Source organism: Rhinatrema bivittatum, chromosome 6, assembly GCF_901001135.1.
Source record: "Rhinatrema bivittatum chromosome 6, aRhiBiv1.1, whole genome shotgun sequence".
In the NCBI taxonomy this organism is placed as follows: Eukaryota; Metazoa; Chordata; class Amphibia; order Gymnophiona; family Rhinatrematidae; genus Rhinatrema; species Rhinatrema bivittatum.
The window spans coordinates 77,262,941-77,279,175 of NC_042620.1; the positions used below are offsets into that span (position 1 = coordinate 77,262,941).

At 43.6% G+C, this 16,235-nt stretch overlaps 1 protein-coding gene across 4 annotated transcripts in view; it reads left to right on the plus strand.

Moving 5' to 3' along the window:
• The window catches only part of FMNL2 (formin like 2), a 425,422-nt gene that overhangs the window by 329,570 nt on the left and 79,617 nt on the right, over positions 1–16,235 (plus strand). For all 4 annotated transcript variants that reach the window (XM_029605500.1, XM_029605502.1, XM_029605499.1 and 1 more), the window contains exon 10: positions 1,315–1,389. In XM_029605500.1, the coding sequence (XP_029461360.1) occupies positions 1,315–1,389 (75 nt within the window). The remainder of the gene's footprint in view (positions 1–1,314; positions 1,390–16,235) is intronic.

The following is a 16,235-nucleotide window of genomic DNA, read 5'->3' on the forward strand; positions in this document are numbered from 1 at the left end:
GTTTTAGATATCAGTTCTTCATGTAATTTCTTTGCTTTCAGCAAATGTCTAAGGCTGTCTGAGCAAGTTTTTGCTTTCCCGCAATCCTTTGTCATTTACAGCTGTTCATAGGGGGCGGATATTTAAGTGATCTCTAGCTGGCTAGCTACAGATCGGCCCCTTTGGAAAATTCACCTCTGCTGTGTGGCTAAATACAGACCCCTGGTTTTACCTCCAAATTCTGGGCATTAGAGATGGCATAGCGGGGAATGGGAAAAACTAGCCAGCCAGCGCTGAAATTTCATGGCCAGCAGGCTGTGTTATGAGGGTATCCTGCACAGAGTTAGCTGCCTTTAAATCTAGAAAGTTGTGGTTTTAGCCGGCTAGATTTAAGCTGTGCGCACTAGTGCAGATTGGGTAAATTTTGAGATGTTAAAATGTCGTTTGATATTTGTGCTGGTTTAAAAAGTCCCTGCATGCACACGAGGTGGAGGATCTCTCATGAAACAAATCAGGATGATGTTAGCGTCACAGATTTGGAAGCAAAATTAACAAGTTTAGTTCTACATATAAGCCCTCTCTGCCAGACTCATAAAGCTTTCCATCACTGTTGAAAGTTTGATTTCAGATCTGTTAGGCACTGCCTTCTGCTGAAACCGAAATTCATAAAACTTAAACCCAGTACAAATAGACAGGAGCAGCTCTTATTAAAAAGGATTTGTGGATCACTTTGAGCCTCTTATTCAGGCATTGCTCCAGGACTGAAAACTCCAGGATATGCAGCCATGACCTTAATAAGTCTCTCTGTCTTTCTCTTTATTATTTTATTATTACAACTCCTTTATCTGGCCTGGCAGTTTCCCCCCTCTCTCTTCCTTTGAGCTACCAGCTCAGTTGGAACTGGTCTCTACTGGGATATGGTGCAAGGAGCCTTTATATGCAACTTTCCCAAGGAGGGTTTCTCCTTTCTGTCCCTTCCCCCGCCCCAGTGTAGCCCAGTCATTACAGTGATGGTCTTCCAGAACCTGGTATTCGTGCATCCTAAGTCTGGCCACTGGGTGTCTCTGTTGCACAATGACTTGAGTCTCCCTCGCCACAGGAGCTGTGAACCCAGGTCTACTCCATGCACTGCCACTGAGATACCAGGCTGGCCCCTTCTCTTAAATCAAAAAGAATAAAAGGGAAAGTTCTGAGAGCTGTACAGCCGTGTGTGCAGTGAGGGAGACATTTTACATACAAATCTCTAGTTTTAGAACAGTTTCAGAGTATTTTATGCTGTGTGTTTGGACAGTATTGATGTAACAGTGTTTTTCTTATTTTTTATTTGCCTGTCAGGTTTGTGGCGAGAAGCAGCGTTTTGAAAAACTGATGGAACATTTCAGAAATGAGGATAATAATATAGATTTTATGGTAAGTGCTGCTTATTTTTGAGTGTGACAGTGGTGGGACTGCTTATGCTTTATGTGAAATTTTGTGCGACCTGGATAGCTGGTTTTGGAATGGAGAGGATTCATCTTTATTTACCCTCATGTAGGGTCCAAAATGACTCTGGTAATTGCTGTGAAGCATCAATGTGTTTGGGAAGGTGTTGGTCCCTTCTAGCGTCTGAATCTGTTGAAGGGAAGAATGTTTTTCATAATAAAACATGTTCAAATTAACTTTAGCAGGGTGCTTTGGAAAGGAAACCTTACTTGTTTCCCTATCCTCTGGTGACTACACAAGCTACAGTAGGGATCTGGTTGTAGCGCTAAATACACAATGAAGAGACCTTACTGAGAATTTTGTTCTTTGCAGAAACTTATTGCAGTGTAATGTTAGCCCTGATTTGCTGTTTCCCACCGCAGCTGTATTGCATTATTCCTTTTGAATAGCGGCGTAGTGCATTGAGCACAGGTGCTGAGGAGGTACGCTGCCTCAGAGCCCCATTCAGACTATGCAACAGATGCCTGGTCAGTACAGATAAGAAGATGCTTCTCCCTGCGGCCGCTTGTCATTTTTCTGTGGCCTCACGGTACTGCTGGCTAACCCAGGCTGCTGTGTTGCCCTAAAATGTACATAAATGAAAATCAAAACTTCAACAGATTCTAATGAAAGGAAAATAGGCATTCTGAGAGAGGGAAGTTTCTCACAGTACTTTGCTGCTATTCATAAAACAATGTATTTATTTCTCAGCTTTTCTATACCGCACAACAGAAAATCTGGTCAAAGCAATGAACAACAACAATTAATCAATAAACAATCAAAATAAGGAAACATAATTTAAAACTCTTACTCTGCTGTTGAGATTTAAAACCACACACATATTCCTGTTACAGTTTAGGGTAAAGCAATACCTTCACTTTCTTTCAGAATAACAAAAACAATTGTTTTCTCAGCTTGATTAAAAAAACAAATAAAACGTGATTGGCCTATTATGAAAAGTAGTAACTACAAAACATATTTGCCATTCTTTGCTTTCACCTGTTCACAATTTTTTTGCATATTACATTTCCCTTCTAACGTCATCCTGATCTTAACCCCGTCTATTGCGTTGAATTAATGACATTCTGAATAGATAAGGTAAATTGGATAACGAAATGTGAATGTAGTGAGACTTTTTGGCACATTGCTGAGTCATCTGTAATGTGCCAGGACTTGATTTTACAATATCCCTCTCTGATTCATGAATGAAATGTCTTAGTCGAGGAAGGATTGGAGCACAGTGATTAAACATGGTATATTGCCAAGATGTGTTGCTGAAACGTGAGTATTTCAAGTGATTATGCCTGCATTTTGATAAAAGAACTTTTTACTTCCATAGTTACTGCTATCCTTGTGGCATAAAACAGAGTCATAGCCAGGCAATTTGGCACCTATGGCCAAGTTAAAAAAAAAAAAAAAAAAAGTGTGCCCTCACCCCGTACACAACACGAGCTTGGAGGCTCAATGTTTTTTGTTTGGTTTTTTTTTAACTTAAAACATAACACTGTCATTTATAATCTATAACAGGGGTAGGCAACCTTTTTGAAGTGGTGTGCCAAGATGTAAATCAGGCGTAGATAACGCTGGTCCTCAAGCGCCATGAGCCGGCCAGCACCCTGATCCACCTTCTCCTTTCATACAACTCTTGAATATTAATTTTGACATTTTTAGTTAAAATATTCAAGTGATATGTAAAAATGTGATTGAAACAGATATGTTTTTCTCTGCTCCTTTTTACAATTTTATTTTTACATGAGGAAAAACATAACTCCCTCCCTCCCCTCTCCACACCATTATACGCCCTATTAGGAAAACGGAACAGACCAGTCTATTATAGATCCCACACAGAAAGTACACGCTAGCTAGCAGAATATCTCACTTCAGTCACACATGTAGAATCTCAGCAAATACAGAAATAAAATGACTATAAAAATTATAAATAGAAACACGCAGACAAAAAAATGACATGGAAACTGCAACAAGCCAAACTGTATGCAGTGCATTAATTGAAACATCACCATGTCTCATAAAACATCAAACAACAAAATTAAGAAATATAAAACATCAATCATAATAGTAAAGCTTATACCAATAAAAATAATAAATATTTCTAAACAGCTGAAGAATAGAATAGCATTCAACAATTGAAAACTCATACACAATTTTTTTTTTTTTATTTTGCAAACACCAATAAACTTTTTCAGAACAGCAGACACATCAAATAACCCCCAATAATTAACATTTATAGAGGTCAATATTCAGATGCCAGATAGCCAGATAAGTAGAACTTATCTATCTATAAGTAGAGCTCTATCCACATCGGGCCCTACGCAATGGAACTCTCTTCCACCAGAACTCCGGCTAGAACAATGCCATACTACCTTCAAAAAGAGACTGAAAACGTGGCTGTTCGACCAAGCTTTTCTTCCATACAGAGGATCCTCCTAGGTCATGACTTTCACACCAATAGTCTAGAATTCAGGCTAGCACTCTAACCTGACAGATGTCTAATCTAATTAGACTCCATTTTTACCTTTTACCCTTAATTTATCCAAATCCCATTCAGATATTTAGTCAGCCAATTCGAAGGCCCCTCGTTAAAAGCCTATAATTTTATTGTTCTTTGACCCTGTTACTTGGCTCCAAGTTATAGTATACCTGTTATATGTAAAAGCATTCTTACATGCTAGTTTATGTTATACTGTAAACCGAAGTGATGTGTAATTGTCTACATGAATTTCGGTATATAAAAATGTTAAATAAATAAATAGAACTTATCCAGCTTTCTAGCAGCTGCTGAATATTCAGTTATATTCAGCCTCCACTAGATAGCCGGATAGGTCACTTATCTGGCTATCTGGTTAGCCAGATAAGTTGTGGACAGGCAATGGTCAGATCGGGGTGGTGCTACTTATTCAGATAAGTTATCCAGCTAAGTAGTGATATTCAGCCTTAGACGGTGTTAGGATCTGCTCCTCCAGAGGGGAGGAGCTAGCAATCTTTATGATCTGCTCCTCCTGAGGGGAGGAGTTAGCAATCTGTTATACTATGCTCCGCAGAGGGGAGGAGTTAGCAATCTGTTAGGATCTGCTCCTCCAGAGGGGAGGAGCTAGCAATCTGTTAGGATCTGCTCCTCCAGAGGGGAGCAGTTAGCAATCTGTTATAATATGCTCCGCCAGAGGGGAGGAGTTAGCAATCTGTTAGGATCTGCTATGCTGATGAGAAGAGCAAGCAGATGAGAGTTAGCAGTCTGTTGTGCTCAGCTCCTGAAGTGGGAGGAGTGAGCACTCTAATGTAAATAGGTGAATCCTTGGGCCGATGGCAGATGACAGTGCCCCCAGGAGGATATCCTGAGAGGGACCACTGGCTAGGCTTGGGTATGGAGACAGACACAGACAGTTCTTTATTAGACAGGTTAGTAGAACCACCAGAGGTGGCAGTAGTAAGCTAATATGCCCGGCAGGGCTGAAGTCCCTCAGATACTGGAACTGCGATCCCAGGGTTACTGAGCTGTAGAGAGACTATAGATAGTGAGTAGGCAGGTATGCTGAATACATGGCCAGCAGAAGATGACACACTCACATAGATTCTTAAGAGGCTCAGTAGCTGGAAGGAGTTAGGCTCTCGAGGAGTGAGTACCTGGTTCCAGGGAAAGCTCTGAGAGAGCGGTAGTAACTCACGAATGTCTGTATCTGCAATAGCTTCCAGACAGTAAAGAATCTTCAGAGTATTCAGGAACATGGGCCCTTGAGGAGCGAGTACCGGTTCCTATCTGCAGTCTGAAATAGAGAAGAGAGAGCGAGGCCCCCAAGGAGCGGGTACCTCTGGTAAGTGCGAGGAGGCAGAGTAGCTTGGACGAATTCGTATTCCTTGACCGAGTTCGATTCGTAGTCCTTGCTAACTCAAATCATAAGCGTAAGTGAAGACCTTTTATGTTGGAAGCGGATGACGTCAATACAGGGGGACGCCCCTGAGGTTCACGCCCTTGCTGGTACATACTTTGGAGCGCGTGCGCGCCCTACGTCATCAGATACATGGCGGATCTGCAGCGTCGAGCCAGTCCGGGGACGCTGGGGAGAAGCGGCAAGGAGACGCCGCGGCAGCAAGCCGTCCATCAGACCCGGAGGGAGTCTCCACAGAGGTAGAGAGGGTGGAGCGAGGGCATAGAGCAGGCACGAACGCAACAGACGGATAACTTATGAGAGACAGCATGTGTGGAAAAGACTTATCCATCTAAGTAGCACTTACTGTGGGGATATTCAGCAGCATAGTCGTGCTGCTGAATATCCCATCTAAAGTTAGTCAAATATATCTATCCAGGTAACTTAGATAACCAGCTAGGTTCTGAACATTGACCAATATGATTTTTAACAAAACAAAACTGCTCTCCATACCTGGTAACTTTTGATTTCCAGTCACTCTGAGGGTGGGAGAGGGTGCACTCAAACCTTTTCCTCTCTCTCACATATGCACATTCTCCAACACACACACGTGCTCTCTTCCACATGTAATCCCATATATACACACATGCAGTCTCTCTCTCTCTCTCTCTCTCACTTGAAATTACACATGCGCTCTCTCTCTTCCACATACAGTCACACACTCACTCTCACCCATATGCAATGACACACGTGCACACACTTTCCCCCACATGCAATCACACATGCTCTCTTCCCTCGCATGCAATCACACACACACTCACACTCTCTCAATCCCACATGAAATCACACACAAACACCCACGTGCTCACTCTCCCTCACATGCAATCACACACACACACACATACTCGCTCTCTCTCTCCTCACATGCAATCACACATGCACTTTCTCACTTTCCCCACATGCAATGACCCATGTGTGCTCTCCCCCACATGCCATCATACATGCACGCTCTCTATCACATGCAATCATGCACACATTCTCTCCTTCATATGTATTCACACACATGCGTGAAACAGCAGGCACTGGACGACTCAGGCAAGGAGCATGTTGCTCACTTGTGGGGGAAGTGGCCTTGAGATTAATAGAGATGCCAAGGATACCCCCATGGCAATGCCCACATGCACTTCTCCCTTCCCCCAAGTTCTTTAACTCCTTGTCCTTCCAGTGATCCCCGATCCATTCACTCCTTCCCCCCACCCCCTGTGACCCCCAGTTCATTAACTCCGTCCCCGGAGCATTCTTGTTTATTTGCTCCCCCTCTCCGACGATCCCTGATTCATTCACTCACCCACCATATCCTAAAACAGGAGGAGCAGAACCAGGCCTTGCAGCTGCTTAGGTGCTTCATCCTGCAGGGTACCATTGTTGCTCTTATGTTTGGCCGGCCGCAGGCAGACCCTGTGACTGACCACACTTGCTATGTGCACTTTCGAGGCCCCAGACGCAGTTCTAGAGTGCCATGTGGCAGGGACACTACCAGGACGCTGATCCCTCTCTTCTCCGTACCAACTTTAGGTGCGCTCACACATGCACAACCATGCACACTTTAAGGCCCTGTGGTAGGAAACCACTTTGGCGTTCCCAGATGATGTCACTATGGGCTCTCTACTTAAATCCAGTGGCCCTATTTTCTGGTGTCCCCTGCCAGAACGTGTTGCCTCAGCCTTGTCCAAGTCTAACCTTGTCCAGCCTGCCCAAGCCTTGCCCAGTTACTTTCTTTGCCCTGTCTGTGTTGCCTCTCCCTGTCTGCCTGCCTTGTTCTTGTTCTTGAAGTCTTGTATTGTCTTGTCTTGTGCCTCTGTATCTTGTCTGCCTTGGCCTAGTTCTGACCCATACTTTGGACTTTGACTATTACCTTGCTTGCCGCCTAGACCTGATCTTTCGCGAATCTGACTACACCCTACCTGTTGTCTGCCCTGACTCTCTTAGTTCACCATCTGCATCCACTTCACTGCCGACCCCTGGAATCCAAGGGTTCAACCTATGAGAAACAGGGCTGGTTTAGGCAAAGCTCCAGCTTGTCCCAGACCAAAGCATGTTTGCCTACTGTCGGCAGGGGCCTAGTAGGTATGCTACTAGGCTGTATCAACCTTGCCACAGCAAAAGGGCTCACATTCATTACAGACTGCTGAGGCCATGAGCTCAGTGGACACGTCTCCAGCCCAGGCCATTGCCAGATTGGCACTTCAGGTGCAGCAACAACAGGACAAGTTGAATTCCCTGGCCAGCAAACCCACCAGCAGCTTAACCACATAACCGGACTACTTCAGGGTCTTGCTTAACAATTGGATGCTGTGCAGGCCCAGCTACCAGCTCCAGCTCCAGGGAATACTTCACCTGTGCCCACTTGGCACTCAGAAGCCATGCTGCATCTTCTGCCACTTCCCAGGTACGGTGGTGACCCCAAAAGTTGCCAGGGATTACTCAATGTATGTAAGATGCACTTTGAACTTTAAGTGGCTCGCTTCCCATCATATCGAGTCAAGGTGACATTCATACTCTCGTTATTGGATGACCCTGCCCTTGCTTGGGCCTCTACCTTGTGGGAAAGAGAAGATCTCCCCTTTGGGAGTTTTGACAACTTTTTATGACAGTTTTGCCTGATTTTTGATCAGCCTGGTTGTGTCTCATCCACATATTCGCCAAGGCACCCACACCATAGGTGACTATGCTGTAGAATTTCCCACTCTGGCCTCCAAGCTCACCTGTGGTGAAGACAGTCAAATGGCCATCTTCTGGCAAGGGCTGGCTGGCAGAATAAAAGTCAAGCTGGCAGGCCAATATCTTCCACCCTCTCTAGAAGTACTCATTGCCCTAGCTATATGAGTGGATGTAAGGTTCCAGGAACAAACCCAGGAGAAGACATCCCACTGACCTATTTGTTTGGCTACTGACTTCAAGCATATTCTGAAGGCCACCTCAGACCCTATGATGCTTACCACCTCTGAAGAACCCATGCAGTTGGCTAGATCTCAGCTCTCAGAGGAAGAGAAATGAAGGTGAAGACAGCGTAAACTCTGTATCTTCTACGATGCATAGGGGCATTTCTCTAGCTACTGCTACAAGAAGGCTTGCAAACCTCTGAACAGGGGCTTAGTCAAGAAGTCAGTCCTGAGACATCCTGCCTCCTCTCCACAGCTGGTGATACCTGTGTACCTCATCTTTGAGGCATTACTTGATTCTGGAGTGGGGGGCAATTTCATGCAGGAGTCATTAGTATGTCAGTATGGCTGCTCCACTACCACCTTGACCACAGCTCGTACCATTTCTTCAGTGTATGGAGAGCTTTTGTCTGGCCACTTGACCATGGTTACCTTACCCATCACCATGTAGATTGGATCACAAAAGGAAAGCATTGAGTTCTATGTACTCCCCAAGGCAGCCAACGTTCTCATTCTCAGATTGCCCTGGCTCAGACTCCACCAACTTTCTATTAGCTGTTCTGCATTGCAGATCACCTATTGGAGGCCCCTCCTGCCAAGCGCATTGTGCTGCTCAGATTCTGCTTCTGGTTTGGTAGCCCGGACCATCTTCCGGCTTTGCCGCTCCGGTATATATCACTTATTGACCTATGCTATAAGTAACAGTCTACTCTGTTGCATCACAGCTCTGCTGACTGCCCAAATTCCTCGAAGTCCTTCATTTTGGAGGTAGATGCCACTGCCATTGAGGCAGGGGCTGTCCTCATTCAATTCGATGACCCAGGGACCCATGAGCCATGCTTTCCTGTCTCCGAAGGATCCTCTCCTGCAGAAGAGGATCAACCTGCGGATGTTCTTTTATGTTCTTCCAAAATATAAGAATTCTCAGAACCTCCTCTGGAACTGATGCCAAACCTCACAGTTCCATAGATAGTAAAAGTATTCCATTGACGTCCCCCCCCCCCCCCCCCCCCAGAAGCTGAAGACAAGAGGTTTGGGGAGGGTCTTGGGCGAGTGTACTGTAATGTTAAGTTGGCTGCAGCAGACCCTGCGACCGGCCACACTTATCCTGCGCATTGTCAAGGCCCTGGATGCAGGCATAGAGTACTGCATGGCAGGGACACCACCAGGACGCTGCTTCTCCTCTTACTCGTACCAGCATAAGATGTGCATATGCGCACAAATGCACACATTGTAAAGGCCCATGGTGGGAAATCACTTTGGCACTCCCAACTTAAACCCAGCAGCCCTGTTTCCCAGCACCTCAGCAACTGGTCCCCTGCCCTGTCAGCAAAACATGTTGCCTCAGCCTCATCCAAGCCGTGCCCTGTTTCTGTCTTCCCTCATCCATCCTCACTTTGCCCCGTTCCTATCCTTGCCCTGTCTCTGTTGCCTCTCTCTGTCTTTTGGCCTTGTCTTTGTCCTGAGAGTCTTATTTTGTCTTGCCTTGTCCGTCTTGTCCTGTCTTGTCCGTCTTGGCCTGATTCTCCAGTTCTGACCTATGCTTCAGACTTTGACTATTCCCTTGCTTGCCACTTGGATCTGACCTTGCCTTGAATCCTGACAATACTCCTCCTGCTGCCTGCCCTGACTCTTGGTCCATCCCTGGACTCTCTCTTGGTTCACCTTCAGGACCCACCTACGTTTTGCCGGCCCCTGGAAACCAAGGGCTCAACCTGTGGGGAAAGGGTCTGGTTTCGGTGAAGCTCCAGCTTGTCCCAGACAGGACGTGTTTGCCTGCTGTCAGCAGGGGCCTGCTAGGTATGCTTACTAGGCTGCATCAATCTTGCCATAGCATAAGGGCTCACAATCATTATAGGTGTGCTTTGAACCACATGGTTCTAAGTTCGTCAGTCAGGCCCTGGCAGGGTAGGAAGGAGGAGGCACCTGAGCAGCTGTAAAGCCCTGTTCTCCTTCTCCTATATTAAGATAGTGATGGATGAGTTAAGGAAACCGGAAGGGAAGGTAGGGAGCTGTCCTACTGCCAGCAATGCTTTTGCTTGAAGGACCATGGTCACCAATTATAATTTTATTTTGAGAGTACCCAGCCTCTTCCATGCAGTGGCATCTGCTTTTTCAGCTCGCGGAGGTTGGGAAACTTGCGGGCATGTTGTCATTGCGCCGCCACGGCTATGCTGCCGCGTGCCAATAAAAATGCTCTTACGTGCCACAAGTTGTCAGACCTTGATTTGTAAGAAGACACAAGTGCGAGCATTATCCCAAGCACATGAGCTGTAAGTCTGTATGTTGAAAAAGGAGTATGTACGGTAAGCCATGATGTCATGCCTTTTTCTCTTCTACTGAATTATAGGAGTTTTGATTAAATTAAACCTATTAGTTTCTAGATTTCACTGACAATAAAGCAAACTCCCTGTGCTACCAAGCAAATATTTTACATTTACATTTTATAAAAATGTATTAATCGCTTAACACCAAAAGACCTAAGTGATGTACAGCAAAACATACAAATTCAAAATGAACAATACAGACACATCATATAAGATAAAAACAAAAATGTTTTAAACATGGGGGGGGGGGGGGCTGTCACATGATGCTGTGAGAGTGAGCAGATGTGCTTTTGTTCTTTTCGAGGGTCCTCTTCTCTAATTCGATTTTTTAGTAAGCTACTTCATTTAATTGGGACACTTTTTTCACGTCCTCCTTTTAGCCTGCTGTGTCTACTGTGCTATCTCTGGATGCTCTGCAATCAAGAATGGCGACGAAATATGCCAGGAAGGCAAAAAGGGCCAACATCAAAATGGTTGATCTGCCAGACACTAATTTGGGGTCTGATGGCCAGGATCCACAAGACTCCGATATTGCTGCGGCGGTCATTGCGGCTCTGGAAGGCAGATTTACTAATCTTTCTGGCCAACTTACCGGAGTGAGTGCCCAGCTGACCGCCATACAGCAACAGCTGCAAATGGTGGAGCAACGTTTGTCCAATGTAGAGGATGCGTCGGCCGCCATGTCGCAAGAAGTCAAGCAGCTGAAGGAGAACTGTGCAATTTTGCAAGATAAGGTTGATGATCTTGAAAACCATAGGAATAATCTCTGGGCCTTTGGAGTACCAGAATCTGTCCCTGAGCAGATTTTAGATGAATGCTTAGAATAGTGGCTGACACAAGCTCTAAATTTGGACACCAAACATGGTGCCCTGCGGATTGATCAGGCCCACTGGCTTGGGCCTATTCCTACTGGGGATACTACCTCTCCCAAGCTGCAGCCAGTTATCTTCAAGATTCTCAATTTTGCCCATAAGGTCGATATTCTGCAGGCTTATCAGCGACAAAGAGACCTGTTATTTGAAGGAGGGAAAATACTCCTCTTTCAGGACTACTCGGCATTAGTGGCCTTGCGTAGGAAGGTTTTTGCTCCTGTCTGCAATCAACTGGCACAGCAACGCATTCAATCAACACTGCTTTTTCCTGCCAAGTTAAAAATTCTACATAATGGGAAGAATCATTTCTTTTCCTCTGCAGAGGAAGCCAAGACCTTTTTAAATAGCTTGAACTCTGGCTGAAGTCAGCTGCGGGCTTGAAAGTTTTGTTTTTTCTTTCCTATGTTTTTTATATGTGTTTCTTTTAACTGCTTTATGGTGACATCATGAGAATTTAGGGAAATAGCTTCCTATTCTACTTTCTTTACAATGTCTATAATTGGTGGAGGGATCTTCACGGCACAGACGATCCAGTTTTTGTAGAGAATGTTTTCTCTTTTGGATACAAGATGGGGGTATATGGTCACTTTTAATCTCCTTCACCCATGTTATATTCCTGTTGGGGTTTTTTATTGGGGTGTTTGCTGAGAGGGCTGTCTCTTTATTATCACAAAAAATGGTTTTTATACTTGTTTTTTATTTCATTTTTGTTGGAAGTTTATATCTAGTGTCTTTCACATGGCTATTGCTGTTTTTGTTTTCTAGACCTATTTATCTCACTTACATGGTGTATTTTGTCCATGGGGAGGGTCTAAGCTGGGAGACCTTCCACCCATACGATAACTATTGGAGCCTTTTACAATATTGCTTTCTGTTGAATGCCCTTCTATTGTAGGCCTTCGCTGTTGTACTTGGAATGTTTGTGGGATTGATTGTGTTACCAAATGCTATAAGATATTGCAGGTGATGCACAGACGACATGTGGATATTGCCTTGTGACAGGAGCCCAAGCTTTCTGACCCTGAGCATCTCAAGTTACAAAACCTGTGGGTGGAAATGTTTACTCTGCCTCTTCTACCTCGCAGAAAGCGGGGGTGGCCATTCTCCTTCATAAATCTTTCTTTTACTGTACAGAAATCCATGGTTGACTCTGAGGGCCGATACTTTTTTTGGATCATTGAGCTTTATGGCAAGTTGATTCTTTTGGGGAATATTTATGCTCTCAGTACCTATTCAGAGATATTTTTTAATTCTGTTCTCAATATCCTCTTTTCATATTCCCACTTGCTGATTCTACTAGGATTTTATTTTTTTTTCTTCCATTTAAAGTTTATTAAGGCCAAACCAATAACAGAACATATACAATCCTGTATACAAGCATTATCGTAATAAAATATACAAAGTATTGATCAAACTTTTAAAGATTTTTCCCACTCCTTCCCTCCCCCCCTTTTGATCATCACCTTTTATATAGTAATAAGTATCTGACTAGGATTAAAAAAAAAAAGAAGAGACTGATTATCAGGTGTAATTCTCCTGGGATTTTAATGTTGTATTTGATGCAACTATGGATAGGCAGCCACCAAAACCCTCCTCTCAAGGGGATAAGGCTCATGATCTCACCTATCTATGTCAGAGCCTGGACCTAGTAGACATTTGGAGGTTCTTCCATCCTACAGAGGAGAGCTTTACTCATGTCTCGAGAGCCCATGGTTCTAAATCATATGTGATTTTCTCTATTAGTTTGCTATTTTGATCACATAGTCTACCAGTTTTTTCAGATTATGGGTCAATTATTTGACATCCTGGCGAACTCGTTGCCTGGCTCTTATCACCCTATTTTGCTTTTAAATTGTGATTATTATAGTATTGGCTAAGGTCATAGCAGATCGCTTGTCCTCTGTTTTGCCCAAATTAACATCACATGTCCAGGTGGGGTTTGTTAAAGGCAGTCAGGTGGTTGTAAATGTGCTCAGGTCCTGGCTTCCTGAGATTTTCTCTTAGAAAGCAATTGAATTCCCTATTGGTTAGTTTTGATTCCGAAAAGGCCTTTAATAGGGTGAATTGGCAGTTTCTATTTGAGGCTCTTAAGGGATTTGGGTTTCAAGGCCAATTTATTTCCTTTCTAGTCACACTTTACACAAAACCCCGGACAGCGATTTTGGTTAATGGGGAATTCGCCAGGGATTTTATTTTGTCTAGAGGTACTCGTCAGGGTGCCCACTGTCCCCACTACTTTTTGTTCTTTCCCTAGACCCTGTTTTGAGAATTCTGAACTCTTCTGCTAATATACGTAGGATAGTATGTGGGAACACTTCTTTTAAAGTGGCAGCATTTGTCGATAACTTGCTAATACACGTTACTGACTCTATCAGTTCTTTGTGTAATGTTCTCTGTGTCATTGGAGAATATGGCCCTTTAGCTGTTTTCAAATTAAATTTGGATAAATCAGAGGCAATGGCAATTGGCTCTTGGAGTATGGCAGAGTGAGGGGGGACAATTTTCCTTTGAAACGGCTGGAGACTTGACTTAAATATTTGGGAGTTGGGCTGCCTAAGGACATTTCTGACCTTTATTCTATAAATACTTCCAATTTACAGGACAAGACTGAGACTTCGGTCCTTTCTTGGATGCATTTTCCCCTGTCGCTTACAGGACGTGTACATCTAGTAAAAATGGCTATACTTCCACGTTGGCTTGATGTAATGGGAGTTCTCCCTTTATCTGTTCATGATTCTAACTCAGAAGGTTTCATGGGGTACTTAATCGCTTTCTTTGGAGGGGCAAGAAACCTAGATTATCTCCCAGTGTGTTAATGAAGCCTATCTCTAAGGGAGGATTGGGGTTGCCTAACTTACGGATCTATAATCATGCCATAAAGCTAAGGCATATAGGAGACTGGCTCCTGAGTATCACCTTTTACTCTGACATCATTTTAGAGGCACAGTTAGTTTTTCCTTTCTCTTTGAGGTTTGTACGTCAGGCTATACATTCCACTGTGGCTCGCCATGTACGATCTATGTTACTTCTTTCTCCTCTTTGCTGGACTTCATCAAAAGCCTCCTTATCCTCTAGACTTTCTCCTTTCATGCTTATCCAGGTTAATGGAAATTTTCTCCCAGGCATGGAGGTCATCATATTTTCAAAAGTGGGAATTGCAGGGGTTGGTGTATTTGTCTCAAATGTTTCATACTAATGGATCTGTTCTGTCATTCTCTGATTTATGCGCTAGGTATCATTTGTTTTCCCAGGATTTTTCATATTATTATCAAGTGCAACACTTTCTTCAAACCCTACAGGCCCAGGATTTCATAGACCCAAAATGGCAGTTTCTTATGGAATGATTTGATTAGGAGAATCTTCAACGCCACTCTGTATCCTTTTATAAAATCCTGGAAACTCAATATAAAACTTGAGTCGCTGGATGCACCCTGATCTAAATGGCATCATGAATTACGGCTTCAATTTTCACTTTCAACTTTCATTGCTGCGTTCTCGGCCATTCCCAAGATTACTTGCAATGTTCTGATGAGAGAAACTCGATATAAAGTGTTCTATCGGATGTATATGTCTCAATGCCAAGCGTACCTAGCTAAGATTGTAGATTCCGATCTTTGTCCTAAATGCCAAGTGGAAGTGGCAAATTTAATTCACTCACTTTGAAGCTACAGTTCAACACAGTCTTTTTGGAAAAAGGTTTTTCACTTTGCTGCTCGGATATTGGACCTTACGATCCCTTTTTCTCCTGTCATAGCGCTATTTGGGATATTCCAAGGATACTTCTCGGGCAACCTGAAACACAAACTATAGCTCAATAACATTTTTGTTTTAACAGCAACAGCTGTCTTTCGAGTTTGGAGACAAGCTGATGTCCCTTCCATAACCCATAACAATAATATCATTGTTTTATTAGGCATAGAACTTCACTCCAGCAAACAAGCCGAATTTTGAATGACTTTGACTACTGAACTCTGCATATTCTTCTTCTTATTATTATTATTATTTTAGCAACCACTATTCTTATTATTCTGCTGCTTAAGATCAGCCTTCTCAGCAAGGGGAGGGAGGAGGGGTTGGGGAGGGCTGTAGGTTTGGGGTTTAAGTAAGATCTTGACTTCGTATTCTTTGAAATAATATGAACGTGTAGATGTATATTTGGATTTTCAGAAGGCATTTGACAAACTTCCTCATGAGAAGCTTCTAGGAAAAGTAAAAAGTCATGGGATAGGAGGCGATTTCCTTTCATGGATTACAAACTGGCTAAAAGACAGGAAACAGAGAGTAGGATTAAATGGTCGATTTTCTCAGTGGAGGGGGGTGAGCAGTGGAGTGCCTCAAGGATCTGTACTGGGACCTGTGCTTTTCAATATATTTATAAATGATCTGGAAAGGAATATGACGAGTGAGGTAATCAAATTTGCAGATTATACAAAATTATTCAGAGTAGTTAAAATCACAAGCGGATTGTGATAAATTGCAGGATGACCTTGTGAGACTGGAAAATTGGGCATCCAAATGGCAGATGAAATTTAATGTGGATAAGTACAAGGTGATGCATATAGGGAAAAATAACCCATGCTATAATTACACAATGTTGGGTTCCATATTAGGAGCTACCACCCAGGAAAGAGATTTAGGCGTCATGGTGGATAATACAATGAAATCGTCGGTTCAGTGTGCTGCGGCAGTCAAAAAAGCAAACAGTATGTTGGGAATTATTAGAAAGGGAATGGTAAATAAAACGGAAAATGTCATAATGCCTCTAAATCACTC